A 21,793-nucleotide genomic window follows, 5' to 3' on the forward strand; every position below is an offset into this window, starting at 1 on the left:
GCAGAGTTTGCAGCAGCCGAGGGTAGAAGCAGAGTTTGCAGCAGCCGAGGGTAGAAGCAGAGTTTGCAGCAGCCGAGGGTAGAAGCAGAGTTTGCAGCAGCCGAGGGTAGAAGCAGAGTTTGCAGCAGCCGAGGGTAGAAGCAGAGTTTGCAGCAGCCGAGGGTAGAAGCAGAGTTTGCAGCAGGTGAGGGTAGAAGCAGAGTTTGCAGCAGGTGAGGGTAGAAGCAGAGTTTGCAGCAGGTGAGGGTAGAAGCAGAGTTTGCAGCAGCTGAGGGTAGATGCAGAGTTTGCTGCAGCTGAGGGTAGAAGCAGAGTTTGCAGCAGCTGAGGGTAGAAGCAGAGTTTGCAGCAGCTGAGGGTAGAAGCAGAGTTTGCAGCAGCCGAGGGTAGAAGCAGAGTTTGCAGCAGCCGAGGGTAGAAGCAGAGTTTGCAGCAGGTGAGGGTAGAAGCAGAGTTTGCAGCAGGTGAGGGTAGAAGCAGAGTTTGCAGCAGCTGAGGGTAGATGCAGAGTTTGCAGCAGCTGAGGGTAGATGCAGAGTTTGCAGCAGCTGAGGGTAGATGCAGAGTTTGCAGCAGCTGAGGGTAGAAGCAGAGTTTGCAGCAGGTGTGGGTAGAAGCAGAGTTTGCAGCAGCCGAGGGTAGAAGCAGAGTTTGCAGCAGCCGAGGGTAGAAGCAGAGTTTGCAGCAGCCGAGGGTAGAAGCAGAGTTTGCAGCAGCCGAGGGTAGAAGCAGAGTTTGCAGCAGCCGAGGGTAGAAGCAGAGTTTGCAGCAGCCGAGGGTAGAAGCAGAGTTGGCAGCAGCCGAGGGTAGAAGCAGAGTTTGCAGCAGCCGAGGGTAGAAGCAGAGTTTGCAGCAGGTGAGGGTAGATGCAGAGTTTGCAGCAGCCGAGGGTAGAAGCAGAGTTTGCAGCAGCCGAGGGTAGAAGCAGAGTTTGCAGCAGCCGAGGGTAGAAGCAGAGTTTGCAGCAGCCGGGGGTAGAAGCAGAGTTTGCAGCAGCCGGGGGTAGAAGCAGAGTTTGCAGCAGATGAGGGTAGATGCAGAGTTTGCAGCAGCCGAGGGTAGAAGCAGAGTTTGCAGCAGGTGAGGGTAGAAGCAGAGTTTGCAGCAGCTGAGGGTAGAAGCAGAGTTTGCAGCAGGTGTGGGTAGAAGCAGAGTTTGCAGCAGGTTAGGGTAGAAGCAGAGTTTGCAGCAGCTGAGGATAGAAGCAGAGTTTGCAGCAGCCGAGGGTAGAAGCAGAGTTTGCAGCAGGTGAGGGTAGAAGCAGAGTTTGCAGCAGCTGAGGATAGAAGCAGAGTTTGCAGCAGGTGAGGGTAGATGCAGAGTTTGCAGCAGGTGAGGGTAGAAGCAGAGTTTGCATCAGGTGAGGGTAGAAGCAGAGTTTGCATCAGGTGAGGGTAGAAGCAGAGTTTGCAGCAGGAGAGGGTAGAAGCAGAGTTTGCAGCAGCTGAGGGTAGATGCAGAGTTTGCATCAGGTGAGGATAGAAGATGAGTTTGCAGCATCTGAGGGTAGAAGCAGAGTTTGCAGCAGCCGAGGGTAGAAGCAGAGTTTGCAGCAGATGAGTGTAGATGCAGAGTTTGCATCAGGTGAGGATAGAAGCAGAGTTTGCAGCAGCTGAGGGTAGAAGCAGAGTTTGCAGCAGGTGAGGGTAGAAGCAGAGTTTGCAGCAGCCGAGGGTAGAAGCAGAGTTTGCAGCAGCCGAGGGTAGATGCAGAGTTTGCAGCAGCTGAGGGTAGATGCAGAGTTTGCAGCAGCTGAGGGTAGAAGCAGAGTTTGCAGCAGGTGAGGGTAGAAGCAGAGTTTGCAGCAGGTGAGGGTAGAAGCAGAGTTTGCAGCAGGTGAGGGTAGAAGCAGAGTTTGCAGCAGGTGAGGGTAGAAGCAGAGTTTGCAGCAGGTGAGGGTAGATGCAGAGTTTGCAGCAGCCGAGGGTAGAAGCAGAGTTTGCAGCAGCTGAGGGTAGAAGCAGAGTTTGCAGCAGCCGAGGGTAGAAGCAGAGTTTGCAGCAGCCGGGGGTAGAAGCAGAGTTTGCAGCAGATGAGGGTAGATGCAGAGTTTGCAGCAGCCGAGGGTAGAAGCAGAGTTTGCAGCAGGTGAGGGTAGAAGCAGAGTTTGCAGCAGCTGAGGGTAGAAGCAGAGTTTGCAGCAGGTGTGGGTAGAAGCAGAGTTTGCAGCAGCTGAGGGTAGAAGCAGAGTTTGCAGCAGCCGAGGGTAGAAGCAGAGTTTGCAGCAGCCGAGGGTAGAAGCAGAGTTTGCAGCAGCCGAGGGTAGAAGCAGAGTTTGCAGCAGCCGGGGGTAGAAGCAGAGTTTGCAGCAGCCGTGGGTAGAAGCAGAGTTTGCAGCAGATGAGGGTAGATGCAGAGTTTGCAGCAGCCGAGGGTAGAAGCAGAGTTTGCAGCAGGTGAGGGTAGAAGCAGAGTTTGCAGCAGCTGAGGGTAGAAGCAGAGTTTGCAGCAGGTGTGGGTAGAAGCAGAGTTTGCAGCAGGTTAGGGTAGAAGCAGAGTTTGCAGCAGCTGAGGATAGAAGCAGAGTTTGCAGCAGCCGAGGGTAGAAGCAGAGTTTGCAGCAGCCGAGGGTAGAAGCAGAGTTTGCAGCAGGTGAGGGTAGAAGCAGAGTTGGCAGCAGCCGAGGGTAGAAGCAGAGTTTGCAGCAGCCGAGGGTAGAAGCAGAGTTTGCAGCAGGTGAGGGTAGATGCAGAGTTTGCAGCAGCCGAGGGTAGAAGCAGAGTTTGCAGCAGCCGAGGGTAGAAGCAGAGTTTGCAGCAGCCGAGGGTAGAAGCAGAGTTTGCAGCAGCCGGGGGTAGAAGCAGAGTTTGCAGCAGCCGGGGGTAGAAGCAGAGTTTGCAGCAGATGAGGGTAGATGCAGAGTTTGCAGCAGCCGAGGGTAGAAGCAGAGTTTGCAGCAGGTGAGGGTAGAAGCAGAGTTTGCAGCAGCTGAGGGTAGAAGCAGAGTTTGCAGCAGGTGTGGGTAGAAGCAGAGTTTGCAGCAGGTTAGGGTAGAAGCAGAGTTTGCAGCAGCTGAGGATAGAAGCAGAGTTTGCAGCAGCCGAGGGTAGAAGCAGAGTTTGCAGCAGCCGAGGGTAGAAGCAGAGTTTGCAGCAGGTGAGGGTAGAAGCAGAGTTTGCAGCAGCTGAGGATAGAAGCAGAGTTTGCAGCAGGTGAGGGTAGATGCAGAGTTTGCAGCAGGTGAGGGTAGAAGCAGAGTTTGCATCAGGTGAGGGTAGAAGCAGAGTTTGCATCAGGTGAGGGTAGAAGCAGAGTTTGCAGCAGGAGAGGGTAGAAGCAGAGTTTGCAGCAGCTGAGGGTAGATGCAGAGTTTGCATCAGGTGAGGATAGAAGATGAGTTTGCAGCATCTGAGGGTAGAAGCAGAGTTTGCAGCAGCCGAGGGTAGAAGCAGAGTTTGCAGCAGATGAGGGTAGATGCAGAGTTTGCATCAGGTGAGGATAGAAGCAGAGTTTGCAGCAGCTGAGGGTAGAAGCAGAGTTTGCAGCAGGTGAGGGTAGAAGCAGAGTTTGCAGCAGCCGAGGGTAGAAGCAGAGTTTGCAGCAGCCGAGGGTAGAAGCAGAGTTTGCAGCAGCTGAGGGTAGATGCAGAGTTTGCAGCAGCTGAGGGTAGAAGCAGAGTTTGCAGCAGGTGAGGGTAGAAGCAGAGTTTGCAGCAGGTGAGGGTAGAAGCAGAGTTTGCAGCAGGTGAGGGTAGAAGCAGAGTTTGCAGCAGGTGAGGGTAGAAGCAGAGTTTGCAGCAGGTGAGGGTAGATGCAGAGTTTGCAGCAGCCGAGGGTAGAAGCAGAGTTTGCAGCAGCTGAGGGTAGAAGCAGAGTTTGCAGCAGCCGAGGGTAGAAGCAGAGTTTGCAGCAGCCGGGGGTAGAAGCAGAGTTTGCAGCAGATGAGGGTAGATGCAGAGTTTGCAGCAGCCGAGGGTAGAAGCAGAGTTTGCAGCAGGTGAGGGTAGAAGCAGAGTTTGCAGCAGGTGAGGGTAGAAGCAGAGTTTGCAGCAGGTGTGGGTAGAAGCAGAGTTTGCAGCAGCTGAGGGTAGAAGCAGAGTTTGCAGCAGCCGAGGGTAGAAGCAGAGTTTGCAGCAGCCGAGGGTAGAAGCAGAGTTTGCAGCAGCCGGGGGTAGAAGCAGAGTTTGCAGCAGCCGGGGGTAGAAGCAGAGTTTGCAGCAGATGAGGGTAGATGCAGAGTTTGCAGCAGCCGAGGGTAGAAGCAGAGTTTGCAGCAGGTGAGGATAGAAGCAGAGTTTGCAGCAGCCGAGGGTAGAAGCAGAGTTTGCAGCAGCCGAGGGTAGAAGCAGAGTTTGCAGCAGGTGAGGGTAGAAGCAGAGTTTGCAGCAGCTGAGGATAGAAGCAGAGTTTGCAGCAGGTGAGGGTAGATGCAGAGTTTGCAGCAGGTGAGGGTAGAAGCAGAGTTTGCATCAGGTGAGGGTAGAAGCAGAGTTTGCATCAGGTGAGGGTAGAAGCAGAGTTTGCAGCAGGAGAGGGTAGAAGCAGAGTTTGCAGCAGCCGAGGGTAGAAGCAGAGTTTGCAGCAGCCGAGGGTAGATGCAGAGTTTGCAGCAGCTGAGGGTAGATGCAGAGTTTGCAGCAGCTGAGGGTAGAAGCAGAGTTTGCAGCAGGTGAGGGTAGAAGCAGAGTTTGCAGCAGGTGAGGGTAGAAGCAGAGTTTGCAGCAGGTGAGGGTAGAAGCAGAGTTTGCAGCAGGTGAGGGTAGAAGCAGAGTTTGCAGCAGGTGAGGGTAGAAGCAGAGTTTGCAGCAGGTGAGGGTAGATGCAGAGTTTGCAGCAGCCGAGGGTAGAAGCAGAGTTTGCAGCAGCTGAGGGTAGAAGCAGAGTTTGCAGCAGCCGAGGGTAGAAGCAGAGTTTGCAGCAGGTGAGGGTAGAAGCAGAGTTTGCAGCAGCTGAGGGTAGATGCAGAGTTTGCAGCAGGTGAGGGTAGAAGCAGAGTTTGCAGCAGGTGAGGGTAGAAGCAGAGTTTGCAGCAGGTGAGGGTAGAAGCAGAGTTTGCAGCAGCTGAGGGTAGAAGCAGAGTTTGCAGCAGCTGAGGGTAGAAGCAGAGTTTGCAGCAGCCGAGGGTAGAAGCAGAGTTTGCAGCAGGTGAGGGTAGAAGCAGAGTTTGCAGCAGGTGAGGGTAGAAGCAGAGTTTGCAGCAGGTGAGGGTAGAAGCAGAGTTTGCAGCAGGTGAGGGTAGAAGCAGAGTTTGCAGCAGCTGAGGGTAGAAGCAGAGTTTGCAGCAGCCGAGGGTAGAAGCAGAGTTTGCAGCAGCCGAGGATAGAAGCAGAGTTTGCAGCAGCTGAGGGTAGAAGCAGAGTTTGCAGCAGCTGAGGGTAGAAGCAGAGTTTGCAGCAGCCGAGGGTAGAAGCAGAGTTTGCAGCAGGTGAGGGTAGAAGCAGAGTTTGCAGCAGGTGAGGGTAGAAGCAGAGTTTGCAGCAGCTGAGGGTAGAAGCAGAGTTTGCAGCAGCTGAGGGTAGAAGCAGAGTTTGCAGCAGCCGAGGGTAGAAGCAGAGTTTGCAGCAGCTGAGGATAGAAGCAGAGTTTGCAGCAGCTGAGGGTAGATGCAGAGTTTGCAGCAGGTGAGGGTAGAAGCAGAGTTTGCAGCAGCTGAGGGTAGAAGCAGAGTTTGCATCAGGTGAGGGTAGAAGCAGAGTTTGCAGCAGGTGAGGGTAGAAGCAGAGTTTGCAGCAGCTGAGGGTAGATGCAGAGTTTGCATCAGGTGAGGATAGAAGCAGAGTTTGCAGCAGCTGAGGGTAGAAGCAGAGTTTGCAGCAGCTGAGGGTAGAAGCAGAGTTTGCATCAGCTGGGGGTAGGAGCAGAGTTTGCAGCAGCTGGGGGTAGATGCAGAGTTTGCAGCAGCTGAGGATAGAAGCAGAGTTTGCAGCAGCTGAGGGTAGAAGCAGAGTTTGCAGCAGCTGAGGGTAGATGCAGAGTTTGCAGCAGCTGAGGGTAGAAGCAGAGTTTGCAGCAGCTGAGGGTAGAAGCAGAGTTTGCAGCAGCCGAGGGTAGAAGCAGAGTTTGCAGCAGCCGAGGGTAGAAGCAGAGTTTGCAGCAGCTGAGGGTAGAAGCAGAGTTTGCAGCAGCCGAGGGTAGAAGCAGAGTTTGCAGCAGCCGAGGGTAGAAGCAGAGTTTGCAGCAGCCGAGGGTAGAAGCAGAGTTTGCAGCAGCCGAGGGTAGAAGCAGAGTTTGGAGCAGCCGAGGGTAGAAGCAGAGTTTGCAGCAGCCGAGGGTAGAAGCAGAGTTTTCAGCAGCCGAGGGTAGATGTAGAGTTTTCAGCAGCTGAGGGTAGATGTAGAGTTTGCAGCAGGTGAGGGTAGAAGCAGAGTTTGCAGCAGGTGAGGGTAGAAGCAGAGTTTGCAGCAGCTGAGGGTAGAAGCAGAGTTTGCAGCAGGTGAGGGTAGATGCAGAGTTTGCAGCAGGTGAGGGTAGATGCAGAGTTTGCAGCAGCCGAGGGTAGAAGCAGAGTTTGCAGCAGCCGAGGGTAGAAGCAGAGTTTGCAGCAGCTGAGGGTAGAAGCAGAGTTTGCAGCAGGTGAGGGTAGAAGCAGAGTTTGCAGCAGGTGAGGGTAGAAGCAGAGTTTGCAGCAGCTGAGGGTAGAAGCAGAGTTTGCAGCAGGTGAGGGTAGAAGCAGAGTTTGCAGCAGGTGAGGGTAGAAGCAGAGTTTGCAGCAGCTGAGGGTAGAAGCAGAGTTTGCAGCAGGTGAGGGTAGAAGCAGAGTTTGCAGCAGCTGAGGGTAGAAGCAGAGTTTGCAGCAGCTGAGGGTAGATGCAGAGTTTGCAGCAGGTGAGGGTAGAAGCAGAGTTTGCATCAGGTGAGGGTAGAAGCAGAGTTTGCAGCAGCTGAGGGTAGAAGCAGAGTTTGCAGCAGCCGAGGGTAGAAGCAGAGTTTGCAGCAGCTGAGGGCAGAAGCAGAGTTTGCAGCAGCTGAGGGCAGAAGCAGAGTTTGCAGCAGCTGAGGGTAGATGCAGAGTTTGAAGCAGCTGAGGGTAGAAGCAGAGTTTGCAGCAGCCGAGGGTAGAAGCAGAGTTTGCAGCAGGTGAGGGTAGAAGCAGAGTTTGCAGCAGCTGAGGATAGAAGCAGAGTTTGCAGCAGCTTAGGGCAGTGTCTATGACCATGGAGGGCAGAATGCAGGTTTGTGGCAGCAGAAGGAGCTGCAGAGGGGCCCGTGCTCGGTAACTATAATAATGGCGCTTATTTTAAAGGGCGCCTCATTCACATCGATGCAAATCTTTTCTCTGTTGGCGCCAGGTGTATAAAAAGACAGCCGCATTGATATAAAACAGTTGCGTATAGCGTTTGTAAAACGGTGCTGTGAAAATATGAAACAAGTATATTGCTTGTTATACTCAACTTTCATTTCCATACCAAATTTATCTTTTACAGAAACTCATTATTTAACAAATAATCGTTTCTAAAACTGTTTAATTGTTTCCAAAACTTTTCCCTTTGCATTCTCAAAAAAATAAATTTATATATCAACTTTTTGAACTACAATGAAGCGGCTTTCGCTAGTCTAACTTATTTAATGTTTTTCAACAAACTTAAACACACACATGCACATGGTTATTTTTGGGTTTTGACTCAATTATCATTTTTTTTATTATATGTGAATAAATCCATAAACAGTCATATGCTAATTTAATTTATAGGGTTAGACACCACCAGGGGGTTCTTAGGGTTAGGCACCACCAGGGGGTTCTTAGGGTTAGGCACCACCAGGGGGTTCTTAGGCTTAGGCACCACCAGGGGAGTGGTTAGGGTTAGGCACCACCAGGGGAGTGGTTAGGGTTAGGCACCACCAGGGGAGTGGTTAGGGTTAGGCACCACCAGGGGGATCTTAGGGTTAGGCACCACTAGGGGGATCTTAGGGTTAGGCACCACCAGGGGAGTGGTTAGGGTTAGGCAAAACCAGTAGGATCTTAGGGTTAGGCACCACTAGGGGGATCTTAGGGTTAGGCACCACCAGGGGAGTGGTTAGGGTTAGGTACCACCAGGGGGGTGGTTAGGGTTAGGCACCACCAGGGGAATCTTAGGGTTAAGTACCACCAGAGGGGTGGTTAGGGTTAGGCACCACCGGGTGTGTGGTTAGGGTTAGGCACTACCAGGGGGTGGTTAGGATTAGGCACCACCAGGGGGATGATTACTGTTAGGCACCACCAGGGGGGTGGTTAGGGTTAGGCACCACCAGTGGGGTAGTTAGGGTTAGGCACCACCAGGGGGGTGGTTAGGGTTAGGCACCACCAGTGGGGTAGTTAGGGTTAGGCACCACAAGGGGAGGGTTCTGTGTAAGAGTAGGTAGAGATTAGGTTATAGTAAAATATCGGTAAGAAAGATATTTTATTATATAAATTAAGGAGAAAATCATTTAATAGTAAATCCTCATTTCATTTTTACTGGTCCTCTGGTAAATGTAAAAATAGAGGTTACAGTGGGGAATAGTAGAATCTCAGTATTCTAAACTATATTTTATGTGCTATCCTGATACCCATTTTACTGAACAATAACTTTAACATTGTTTATATGTGGCGCCCTTTTTATCCGGAGCCTTTATGATTTGCATGTTCCATGCTTGCTTGTGCGGTGCAGCCAGAGGAGTCTGACGTGCCGTCTGCTTTTATTAAACTCAGGAGAACTGTCACTTTCTGGACCCGCTTAACCTCCATAAAGCCCGTTTCCCTTGTCCGCAATCGGCGTGTCAGGAAACGGTGGTGTTTACGATGGCGGCGTCACTCCTGGGAGGCGGATCGCCCTCCTCTCTGCCTGTCTGATTTCACATCTGTCATCCGCGCTGTAAGTGAAATAGATGAGAAAGTAAAAAAGGGGATTATTCTTCTCTGATTACCCAATTTGTCTTAATTACAAGATTTTGGACCAGGCGCCACCACAACAAGCGAGCGCCGAACAGCTGAAATTGCATCTGCGCGCCGGATTTGGAAGACGCTTGTGTTTCCTCATTAGAGAAGTCTTGAACTGCATTTTTCTTTTTCCCTCTCTTGAGTCGAGTTAAACAAGGAAACTTCCTGGGTTTTTAAAGGGAACACACCATCGATTTATGAAAAGCCTGTTTGGCAGGCCACGATTACTGTAGCACGATATCCGCCTGTATACAGGGCTGTGGAGGCGGTAGATAAATCCCTGGACTCCGACTCCTCGGTATCTGGTACTTCCGTCTGACTCCTCTGCAGGGATGCGGATTTATGTTGCTTGAAAATGGACCAATAAAATCCTGCAGTGGCCTCATTACATCTGCCTTTTTTTTCTAGCTGCATAATTCTGCACAAGCTCAAACTAATCTCATTAAAGGATACCCGAAGTGACATGTGACATGATGAGATAGACATGTGTATGTACAGTGCCAAGCACACAAATAACTAGGCTGTGTTCCTTTTTTTCTTTCTCTGCCTGAAATAGTTAAATATCAGGTATGTAAGTGGCTGACTCAGTCCTGACTCAGACAGGAAGTGACTACAGTGTGACCCTCACTGATAAGAAATTCCAACTATAAAACACTTTCCTAGCAGAAAATGTCTTCTGAGAGCAAGAAAGAGGTAAAAAAAGGGGAATTTCTTATCAGTGAGGGTCACACTGTAGTCACTTCCTGTCTGAGTCAGGACTGAGTCAGCCACTTACATACCTGATATTTAACTCTTTCAGGCAGAGAAAGAAAAAAAGGAACACAGCCTAGTTATTTGTGTGCTAGGCACTGTACATACACATGTCTGTCACATGTCACTTCGGGTATCCTTTAAACATCCCTACTCTATTTGAAGTGAGAGGGACATGGAGGCTACCATATTTATCTCCTTTTAAAGAGAATCTGTACTGTCTGATTTGTACAATAAAAAACATACCAATCGAGTCACTGTGATCTCCTGGATCCCTCTTTGCTGTTTCTGCCACTCCCCGCCGCAGTCCTGGCTTTTAATCGCCAGTTTTAGGCAGTGTTTACAAACAAAAAACATGGCCGCTAACCAGGAAGTGATGTTTGTGTATATATATTTAATCATGTTCTGAATACTACTAGTTTGTATTACATAGTGAAATATCTGCACTCCAGTCTGGGATTCCCACAGTTTCTCAGAATGTGATTGGCAGCTCCCTCCCCCTTCAGACTCACAAACTGCATCACAGACAAGCTGAAACTGAGAGCAGAGAGTGAGGAGTAAACAAAGCACACAGAGCCTGCAGGGGGCGCGCATAAGTATTCATTACAACAGAGGCAGCCCATTCCTCCCTGGGTCGACAAAGCTTGACAAAGAAAAGAAGATAAGATATATTACAGAGACAGTGCAGCTAGAAAAGGCTGCAGTAAGACAGACCACATTAGAACAGGTATAGGAACTTATAGGATAGAAGAAATAAGGCTGAAAATTTTGTTATAGAGTCTTTTTAAAGTAGACCTGAACTCTTGCACAGGACAGAAGGAAAACAGAGAAATGCACCCTGTATGTATTTAGTGAGTTCAGCCTGTCCAATGCCCCCTCATCTGTGACTAATCACCGCTGTAATTTGATCTCTCAGTTTAGCCTGTCTAGTTCCCCCTCCACTGTGTCAACTGACCGAAGCAGCAGATAAGCTCATTTGAAAGCACAGACTGTTAACCCTATGTCTGCTCCCATGAAAGCAGGAAGTAGACACGCTGCAGATTTATTGCAGGATTTGTATTTGCTGTAACACAGAAATGTTTTTCTTTAAAGGTTATTATGCTGTTGCATATCTTATACAGCAGAGAGGAAGTTCTGAGTTCAGATCTGCTTTAAACAAACGCACATTGCCTGGCTGTCCTGCTGATCCTCTGCCTCTAATGCTTTTAGTTGTAGCCCTTGAACAAGCATGCAGCACATCAGGTGCTCTGACTGAAGGGGGACTGGATTAGTGGGATTCAGACACTACTGCAGCCAAAGAGATCATCAGGACAGCCAGGGCAAAAAGTCCTCGCTACATGATAGCCGCTGCTCAGCGGCATCCCACCAGCCCCTCAAAGAACGAGATCTCCTGGAGGGCTTCCCCCGTCGCCATGGCGACGGGCGGGATGATGTCACCGACGTCCTCGACGTCGTGACGTCAAAGGGGATCCGATCCACCCCTCAGCGCTGCCTGGCACTGATTGGCCAGGCAGCGCACGAGGTCTGGGGAGGGGGGGGCGGCGTGGCAGATCGGCGGGTAGCGGCGGCGATCGGATTGCACACGCAGCTAGCAAAGTGCTAGCTGCGTGTAGCAAAAAAAAAATTATGCAAATCGGCCCAGCGGGGCCTGAGCGGTGCCTTCCGGCGGCATAGCCCGAGCTCAGCTCGGGCTTACCGCCAGGAAGGTTAATATGCTAATGTGTTTTAGACTCCTTTCACTCTGGGGCATTGTGAGCCACTGCCCCCAGCCAGCAGTGCCTTAATTACCACCCGGTATTCAAAACCCTGATAAAATCCCCGATTGAGCATTCAGTCTGGCTTTGCTCAGGACTCATTATAGCTGAGTCTGTCTTCTGTGCTGTCTTTTCAAGTCCAAGCCTGCCCCCTTGTGGCTCTGCTCAGGATTCATTATAGCTGAGTCATTATAGCAAAGCCAGACTGAATGCTCAGTCGGGGATTTTATCACTGCTGCTAAGAAACAAGCTGTGCAGTGCAGAATGAAAACAGAAAGCAGGGTAAATGTTTTCTCTAATGTTCCCACTGATATATATGGTAAAATACATGAGGGTGCTTCGTCTCTGGTTCCCTTTAAAAATCTTTTCTCTCCCTGATTTACTTTCCGATATATATCACAGGTGGTGACATCTTCAGCTCTGCCAGGTGAACTCTGCAGAATGTTTGTTTACTGAGAGTTCAGTCTGTGAAAATGTCAGGTCTCCCAGAATGCTCTGGGAGGAGAATTCCGCATAGCTAATCAGCCTGTGTTCTGACATAACTGGTAGGGCTGGGCTACATACCAATATACAGCAATCTATAGATATAGGAAGTGTTCCTGAGGGTGAGACAAGCAAAATTACCATAAAAGTGGGTAACTGAATTATTGACGGCCATACGCCAGTACAATGCCTCATAAAGTGCACCTTTCTTTGCCACAGCTGATACAAATCCTGCAATAAATCTGCAGTGTGGCTACATCCTGCTTTCATGGAAGCAGACAAGGGGTGAACATCCTATGTTTACAAACTAGCTGCTCTGCCCAGGAAACCAGCTGAGACAGCTGTGAGATCAAATATGAGGGGGAATTTAAAAACACGTCTGATTTTATACCCGATTGTCGTACAAACCCGGACGTCTGAACGACTTGTCATTCAAACAATAAATCGTTCAGACTCCTTGCACTGACAGACGACCAAACGTTTGAAATGCTAATTACAGCTAATTTACATGTCATTTGAGTGGTCAATGGACAGGATAGGACAATGGACCAGATCAAATGACTGATCAAACGACCTGTTGATTGAATGTCTGTTAGTGTCAAAGTAATAGACTTTCAAACAACCAGTCGTTTGTACACATGTACAGACCTAACTGTCGTTTGAACGACAGTTAGTCCACTGATCCACCAAGCAGATCAGTCAAAACTGCTGCTATCAGTCTAACGATCGTTCGTACACACGTCAACTGTCGTTCAAACTACCAGTTTGAACGACAAGTTGTTCAGAAATATCAGACGTGTGTACTTACCTTTAGGTAGGCTCTTCTCTCTAAATACATACAGGGTGCATTTCTCTGTTTTCCTTCTGTCCTGTGCAAGAGTTCAGGTCCCCTTTAAGTTGGTAGTATAAGCGTGGCGTGCAGGGCTGCCGGTGGCTGTTCGTTTCATCACAGATAAACTCCTGCAGTATGTAACACTCTGCTGGAGCAGGGACGGAGCATGGAGGCTGCTGGCTGCAGATCTGTATCTCTGTACTGAACTCCGCAGGCGACGGTCCCGGGGAAGTGTTACCCGCGTATCGCACATCTCATCCTCGCTTCGGTCTCTCTTCTTCTTTTATTAAACACATTACGGGTTTAGTCGGAGCTTGAATTTTTTCCTGCGCTTTCTCACAGATCTGTACTACGCCGTGTGGTTCCCGGGAGCCAATTGTGCAGAACGCAGGCGGAAAATTACATTTTTACGATGGTGTTTTTATGGCCGCGGGCAGGACGCGTCTGGCGGTGATCTTGCGATAGAGGACGGAGGGCTTCGGGATAGACGGGCTTCTACTTAGCTTATCCTGCTCATATAAACACATCTGGCAAAATTCTGCGGAGTTCTACAAGGCCCGACGAGACAGTCCTGGTCTCTGATAGCTGTATAGAACTCTTGCCAGTGTAATCAGGGGCGGACATTACTACTCATAGTCGTTAAAGAGGCCCTGTAGTGACATAGAGTAGAATGCAGTAAAGAGGCCCTGTAGTGACATATAGTAGAATGCAGTAAAGAGACCCTGTAGTGACATAGAGTAGAATGCAGTAAAGAGGCCCTGTAGTGACATATAGTAGTATGCAGTAAAGAGGCCCTGTAGTGACATATAGCAGAATGCAGTAAAGAGGCCCTGTAGTGACATATAGCAGAATGCAGTAAAGAGGCCCTGTAGTGACATATAGCAGAATGCAGTAAAGAGGCCCTGTAGTGACATATAGTAGAATGCAGTAAAGAGGCCCTGTAGTGACATATAGTAGAATGCAGTAAAGAGGCCCTGTAGTGACATATAGCAGAATGCAGTAAAGAGGCCCTGTAGTGACATATAGCAGAATGCAGTAAAGAGGCCCTGTAGTGACATATAGCAGAATGCAGTAATGAGGCCCTGTAGTGACATATAGCAGAATGCAGTAAAGAGGCCCTGTAGTGACATATAGCAGAATGCAGTAAAGAGGCCCTGTAGTGACATATAGCAGAATGCAGTAAAGAGGCCCTGTAGTGACATATAGCAGAATGCAGTAAAGAGGCCCTGTAGTGACATATAGCAGAATGCAGTAAAGAGGCCCTGTAGTGACATATAGTAGAATGCAGTAAAGAGGCCCTGTAGTGACATATAGCAGAATGCAGTAAAGAGGCCCTGTAGTGACATATAGTAGAATGCAGTAAAGAGGCCCTGTAGTGACATATAGTAGAATGCAGTAAAGAGGCCCTGTAGTGACATATAGTAGAATGCAGTAAAGAGGCCCTGTAGTGACATATAGCAGAATGCAGTAAAGAGGCCCTGTAGTGACATATAGCAGAATGCAGTAAAGAGGCTTTGTAGTGATATATAGCAGAATGCAGTAAAGAGGCCCTGTAGTGACATATAGCAGAATGCAGTAAAGAGGCCCTGTAGTGACATATAGTAGAATGCAGTAAAGAGGCTTTGTAGTGATATATAGCAGAATGCAGTAAAGAGGCCCTGTAGTGACATATAGCAGAATGCAGTAAAGAGGCCCTGTAGTGACATATAGCAGAATGCAGTAAAGAGGCTTTGTAGTGATATATAGCAGAATGCAGTAAAGAGGCCCTGTAGTGACATATAGCAGAATGCAGTAAAGAGGCCCTGTAGTGACATATAGCAGAATGCAGTAAAGAGGCCCTGTAGTGGCATATAGCAGAATGCAGTAAAGAGGCCCTGTAGTGACATATAGCAGAATGCAGTAAAGAGGCCCTGTAGTGACATATAGCAGAATGCAGTAAAGAGGCCCTGTAGTGACATATAGCAGAATGCAGTAAAGAGGCCCTGTAGTGACATATAGCAGAATGCAGTACAGAGGCCCTGTAGTGACATATAGTAGAATGCAGTAAAGAGGCCCTGTAGTGACATATAGTAGAATGCAGTAAAGAGGCCCTGTAGTGACATATAGCAGAATGCAGTAAAGAGGCCCTGTAGTGACATATAGCAGAATGCAGTAAAGAGGCCCTGTAGTGACATATAGCAGAATCCAGTAAAGAGGCCCCGTAGTGACATATAGCAGAATGCAGTAAAGAGGCCCTGTAGTGACATATAGCAGAATGCAGTAAAGAGGCCCTGTAGTGACATATAGCAGAATGCAGTAAAGAGGCCCTGTAGTGACATATAGCAGAATGCAGTAAAGAGGCCCCGTAGTGACATATAGCAGAATGCAGTAAAGAGGCCCTGTAGTGACATATAGCAGAATGCAGTAAAGAGGCCCTGTAGTGACATATAGCAGAATGCAGTAAAGAGGCCCTGTAGTGACATATAGTAGAATGCAGTAAAGAGGCCCTGTAGTGACATATAGTAGAATGCAGTAAAGAGGCCCTGTAGTGACATATAGCAGAATGCAGTAAAGAGGGCCTGTAGTGACATATAGCAGAATGCAGTAGCGAGGCCCTGTAGTGACATATAGCAGAATGCAGTAAAGAGGCCCTGTAGTGACATATAGCAGAATGCAGTAAAGAGGCCCTGTAGTGACATATAGCAGAATGCAGTAAAGAGGCCCTGTAGTGACATATAGCAGAATGCAGTAAAGAGGCCCTGTAGTGACATATAGCAGAATGCAGTAAAGAGGCCCTGTAGTGACATATAGCAGAATGCAGTAAAGAGGCTTTGTAGTGATATATAGCAGAATGCAGTAAAGAGGCCCTGTAGTGACATATAGCAGAATGCAGTAAAGAGGCCCTGTAGTGACATATAGCAGAATGCAGTAAAGAGGCTTTGTAGTGATATATAGCAGAATGCAGTAAAGAGGCCCTGTAGTGACATATAGCAGAATGCAGTAAAGAGGCCCTGTAGTGACATATAGCAGAATGCAGTAAAGAGGCCCTGTAGTGGCATATAGCAGAATGCAGTAAAGAGGCCCTGTAGTGACATATAGCAGAATGCAGTAAAGAGGCCCTGTAGTGACATATAGCAGAATGCAGTAAAGAGGCCCTGTAGTGACATATAGCAGAATGCAGTACAGAGGCCCTGTAGTGACATATAGTAGAATGCAGTAAAGAGGCCCTGTAGTGACATATAGTAGAATGCAGTAAAGAGGCCCTGTAGTGACATATAGCAGAATGCAGTAAAGAGGCCCTGTAGTGACATATAGCAGAATGCAGTAAAGAGGCCCTGTAGTGACATATAGCAGAATCCAGTAAAGAGGCCCCGTAGTGACATATAGCAGAATGCAGTAAAGAGGCCCTGTAGTGACATATAGCAGAATGCAGTAAAGAGGCCCTGTAGTGACATATAGCAGAATGCAGTAAAGAGGCCCTGTAGTGACATATAGCAGAATGCAGTAAAGAGGCCCTGTAGTGACATATAGCAGAATGCAGTAAAGAGGCCCTGTAGTGACATATAGCAGAATGCAGTAAAGAGGCCCTGTAGTGACATATAGCAGAATGCAGTAAAGAGGCCCTGTAGTGACATATAGTAGAATGCAGTAAAGAGGCCCTGTAGTGACATATAGTAGAATGCAGTAAAGAGGCCCTGTAGTGACATATAGCAGAATGCAGTAAAGAGGGCCTGTAGTGACATATAGCAGAATGCAGTAGCGAGGCCCTGTAGTGACATATAGCAGAATGCAGTAGCGAGGCCCTGTAGTGACATATAGCAGAATGCAGTAAAGAGGCCCTGTAGTGACATATAGCAGAATGCAGTAAAGAGGCCCTGTAGTGACATATAGCAGAATGCAGTAAAGAGGCCCTGTAGTGACATATAGCAGAATGCAGTAAAGAGGCCCTGTAGTGACATATAGCAGAATGCAGTAAAGAGGCCCTGTAGTGACATATAGCAGAATGCAGTAAAGAGGCCCTGTAGTGACATATAGCAGAATGCAGTGAAGAGGCCCTGTAGTGACATATAGCAGAATGCAGTGAAGAGGCCCTGTAGTGACATATAGCAGAATGCAGTAAAGAGGCCCTGTAGTGACATATAGCAGAATGCAGTAAAGAGGCCCTGTAGTGACATATAGCAGAATGCAGTAAAGAGGCCCTGTAGTGACATATAGCAGAATGCAGTAAAGAGGGCCTGTAGTGACATATAGCAGAATGCAGTAAAGAGGGCCTGTAGTGACATATAGTAGAATGCAGTAAAGAGGCCCTGTAGTGACATATAGCAGAATGCAGTAAAGAGGGCCTGTAGTGACATATAGCAGAATGCAGTAAAGAGGGCCTGTAGTGACATATAGGAGAATGCAGTAAAGAGGCCCTGTAGTGACATACATCAGAATGCAGTAAAGAGGTCCTGTAGTGACATATAGCAGAATGCAGTAGCGAGGCCCTGTAGTGACATATAGCAGAATGAAGTAGAGGCCCTGTAGTGACATATAGCAGAATGCAGTAAAGATATATATACTGCTCCATATTGGGATGTAGCTCCGCCCTCCCAGTGATGCTTTGCCTAGGCTGTTTAGCTATGCAGAATTCTACTCCCAGAGCATTCTGGGAGAGCAGACATTATTTTCACTATCTTTGGAATTCTTGGAAACAAACATTCCACAAAGATCACCTGGCAGGACTAAAGATGGTACCACCTTTGATAAATTTCAGAATGTAAATCAAGGAGGGGAACGCTTTTAAAATGGGCAAACACTGACTAAATCATTTATACATAAATATTGTAAAAAAAAAAAAAAAAGAAATGTTATTCATTACATTACTTTCACTACAGTCACTGCTCCAGAAAAGAAACGTTACATTGCCTGCAGGGAAACGCAGAGTGAATGCAGAAGCCCAGGAAAGGTCCAGCAAAGTGCTGAGCCCTCCCTGAATGTCTTCCCATGTTTACCTATAAAGTTACACCGCCATGATTATCACATGCTGTTTCTGTCTCCCTCCTCTCAGGTGGGTCCACATCGTGTGCGCTCTGTATGTCCCTGGCGTGGCGTTTGGGGATATTGACAAGTTACGCCCGGTGACGCTAACGGAAATGAATTACTCCAAGTACGGCGCCAAGGTAATGACTGCTTCTCTTTGCTTTGCGTCTTATGTCCTTTACTGCTGTGCGTGTGGGCGGCCAAGTTCTCAGCTCCGCCTCCTTTCCTAGCCAATCACGGAGCACTTTATTATTTTTCTCTCCGGAATAAAATGACGTTACTATTCAGGGAACAGAGTTTGGCATTTTTAAAGAGGCACTGCCATATGTTATAAACTTAAAGTGAACCAGAGACAAAGCACCTTCATGTATTTTACCATATATATTAGTGGGAACATTAGAGTAAACACCTACCCTGCTCTCTGCTTCATTATTTAATGTTCAGATTGCTTCTTATCAGCCCTGATAAAATATCCGACTGAGCATTCAGTCTGGCTTTGCTATAATGACTCAGCTATAATGATTCCTGAGCAGAGCCAGAAGGTGGCAGGCTTGAGCTTGAAAAGACACCAGAGAAGACAGACTCAGCTATAATGATTCCTGAGCAAAGCCAGACTGAATGCTCAGTCGGGGATTTTATCAGGGCTGATTAGAAGCAGGCTGAACAGTGAAGGATGAAACAGAAAGCAGGGTAGGTGTTTTCTCTAATGTTCCCACTGATATATATATATATATATATATATATATATATATATATATATATATATATATATATATATATATATATATATATATATATATGGTAAAATACATGCGGGTGCTTAGTCTCTGGTTCTCTTTAAGTCTGTTAACCCCCTCTCTTCCCCATACCCCAAATACTGTTTATTATCAACCCCCCCCCCTCCCCCATACACAAGATAGGGCTAGTAGCCTATCTTGCGGTACTTACGAGCGGAAATAACGGTAATATTGCTGTGTGCGTGTTAATATTACCGATATTTAATGAATCAACTTAATTTTGCGGCAGAAAGTAAGTATGTCTGCACAGTGATCCTACGTTACCTTTCTTTTGAATAGTTGTCTTCCCGTAAAATTGGCCACTAACGGTCCAATTTTTATCAAACAATAATTTAAGCAATCAGAAAATTGTGGTCAGATTGGCAGAAACGATTCTTACCGCATTCATTCAATGGCAATTCTGTCAATCGGAAACATTTATAATCGGTTGTGATAGATAGGAAGTACAGATTGGTTCTTTGAGTGAAATAATCAAGGTGATACAACATGTTATTTCCAATTGCCTTTATCTGATCGCTTGGATGATTTTTTGCTAAAAATTGGACAGTTAGTGGCCTCTTTTAAAGGGACTCTGAGCACCTCTCATGGGTATGCCTTTAAGATTTGACCAGTACTACAAAGTACTTAAATGTACTTATGCATACCTTTCTGTAGCTTGTGCTCTCCTCTTTCATTGATGCCTGAATCGCCATTCTACACCAAATAGTTTTTGTTCGATTTCAATTGAAAAATTTCAGCTGCCATCTTGGCTATGTTATAACTTCCGGGCCACCCCTGTCTTCTCTGTTAGAGAAGTGCATCACTGAATGAAGCAGCAAGAGGAAGTGACACGCATGGCCATTGCAAGAGGCTCCTCCAGAGGGGTCATAGCACGACTTTGTTGGAAGTCGTCTGCCTTAAAGGCATGCCCATGAGAGGTGCCCGGAGTCCCTTTAAGAAGGTTATGAAGCAGACAAAAGTTTGTTCTTGAAATTAACATGCTATTAATGTTATGGAAAGATTAAAGGAAGAATAGAGGCTACACTGGATTTCCTAATATTATAGTGGAAAACGCGGCTGAAGGTGGTGGCAGTGGGTGGAGACAGAGGCAGTGTTAGAGGTGGAGCATGGAATTAATTTGCGCCTTTGTTTCTTTAGCTGCACAGTTCACCGCCCACCTCATCCTTATGTAGTTCCATGCACAAGAGATGGGCGGGGCTTGTGTAAGTCTCTGTGCCTGCAGTAGACTTGTAGGTGGCAGGAAGTGGGTTCATAGACAGGATGCCATCCAATATACAGAAGCCAGGGCATTGTGTGGATAGAGGGACAGCTATTCAACATATTCTTACGTTTTAAAAGTCCAACGCCAACAATTGTGCTTATAATCACCATAAATGTTTGCATTTGAAATAAATTCTACAAATTCAGTTTTAATTGTCCTTGGTTTTATCTCCTTGTCTCTGGGAAATATCAGTCCTGAAAGGGCAGGAAGTGAAACCAGTATGTCTTGTTACCAAAGCCGTGTTTACTTCATTAGGCTCGAGAAAGCTCGCGGAGACGTATTAATACGCTTACGCCATAAGTGCGCTTATTTTCTGCAGCTGAATCTTGAAAATTGCCCGTCCTCTATAAATTCCAGAGGTAATCCTGTTCCGTTTTGGCGTTCAGATAAATCCAATTTATATTTCCATTTGCTGTTGGTGTAACGGGGGAGGGGGGGAGCAGACGCATTTCATACGTAACGCGCCCTCTCGTCTGTTCCGCAGGAATGCAGCTTCTGTGAAGATCCGCGATTTGCCCGCACCGGCGTCTGCATCAGCTGCGACGCGGGGATGTGCCGCTCCTACTTTCATGTGACTTGTGCCCAGAAGGAAGGCTTGCTGTCTGAAGCCGCCGCCGAAGAGGTAAAATTAATCGACGCTCTTCTTTTTGAAGATCTGTCATGAAAGTGTAAGCTAGAAAATAAAATATACACTTTATGTCCTCCCTGATAAAAAAAAATGTGGCCGGGGAAAGTACAGAGTAATGGGAAATGTTGAGAGTGTGTGATTAAGATGAAAGGACATTTAAATGGACTGATTCCAACAGGCGTACATTTCAATTTCAATGTGTAAAGGGAACTTGGGATTGGAAAAGATGGCGGAGCGGGAGCAGTGAGTGGCTTTCAACGCTTCTACTGCGCACTGTAAGACTTAAAAGTGTGCTCGAACTCTGCTTGTCTGATTTTATAACTAAATGATACTTGTAGCTTTAGAAAAAAAAGTTACCTTATCAATAGGGGGCCTACGCCCCTCCTGCACTGCAGCTATCTGAACTGTCTTCAACATTAAAGTCAAGGATTGATCACAGCTCTTTTCCCCTCCGTTTATGAGGACGGCCCCCTGTGCAGGTGCAAAGTAAGGCCCACGCATGCACAAGCATGGCTTTCCTTAAAAATGCAAAAGCCAGTGCAAAGTACAGCCCACGCATGCACAAGCATTGCTTACATCTCCATGCACAAGTCAGTCCCTGCTACTGCGCAGGTGCAAAGTACAGCCCACGCATGCACAAGCATGGCTTACATCTCCATGCACAAGTCAGTCCCTGCTACTGCGCAGGTGCAAAGTACAGCCCACGCATGCACAAGCATGGCTTACATCTCCATGCACAAGTCAGTCCCTGCTACTGCGCAGGTGCAAAGTACAGCCCACGCATGCACAAGCATGGCTTACATCTCCATGCACAAGTCAGTCCCTGCTACTGCGCAGGTGCAAAGTACGGCCTACGCATGCACAAGCATGGCTTACATCTCCATGCACAAGTCAGTCCCTGCTACTGCGCAGGTGCAAAGTACAGCCCACGCATGCACAAGCATGACTTACATCTCCATGCACAAGTCAGTCCCTGCTACTGCGCAGGTGCAAAGTACGGCCCACGCATGCACAAGCATTGCTTACATCTCCATGCACAAGTCAGTCCCCGCTACTGCGCAGGTGCAAAGTACAGCCCACGCATGCACAAGCATGGCTTACATCTCCATGCACAAGTCAGTCCCTGCTACTGCGCAGGTGCAAAGTACAGCCCACGCATGCACAAGCATGGCTTACATCTCCATGCACAAGTCAGTCCCCGCTACTGCGTAGGTGCAAAGTACAGCCCACGCATGCACAAGCATGGCTTACATTTCCATGCACAAGTCAGTCCCCGCTACTGCGTAGGTGCAAAGTACGGCCCACGCATGCACAAGCATGGCTTTCCTTAAAAATGCACAAGCCAGTCCACGCTACTGAGCAGGTGCAAAGTATGGCCCACGCATGCACAAGCATGGTTTTCCTCTCTGTGCACAAGCCGGTCCATGCTACTGCGCAGGTGCAAAGTACAGC

The 21,793-nt window shown here is 47.9% G+C and overlaps 1 protein-coding gene across 3 annotated transcripts in view; it reads left to right on the forward strand.

Moving 5' to 3' along the window:
- PHF14 (PHD finger protein 14) overlaps positions 1-21,793 on the forward strand; it is a 300,907-nt gene that overhangs the window by 52,738 nt on the left and 226,376 nt on the right. For 2 of the 3 annotated variants that reach the window (XM_068235081.1, XM_068235082.1), the window contains exons 7-8: positions 17,684-17,795; positions 20,198-20,335. In XM_068235081.1, coding sequence (XP_068091182.1) covers positions 17,684-17,795; positions 20,198-20,335 — 250 coding nt within the window. The remainder of the gene's footprint in view (positions 1-17,683; positions 17,796-20,197; positions 20,336-21,793) is intronic. The other variant, XM_068235083.1, reaches the window with a different exon arrangement.

This window comes from Hyperolius riggenbachi, chromosome 5, assembly GCF_040937935.1.
Source record: "Hyperolius riggenbachi isolate aHypRig1 chromosome 5, aHypRig1.pri, whole genome shotgun sequence".
Lineage (NCBI taxonomy): Eukaryota > Metazoa > Chordata > Amphibia > Anura > Hyperoliidae > Hyperolius > Hyperolius riggenbachi.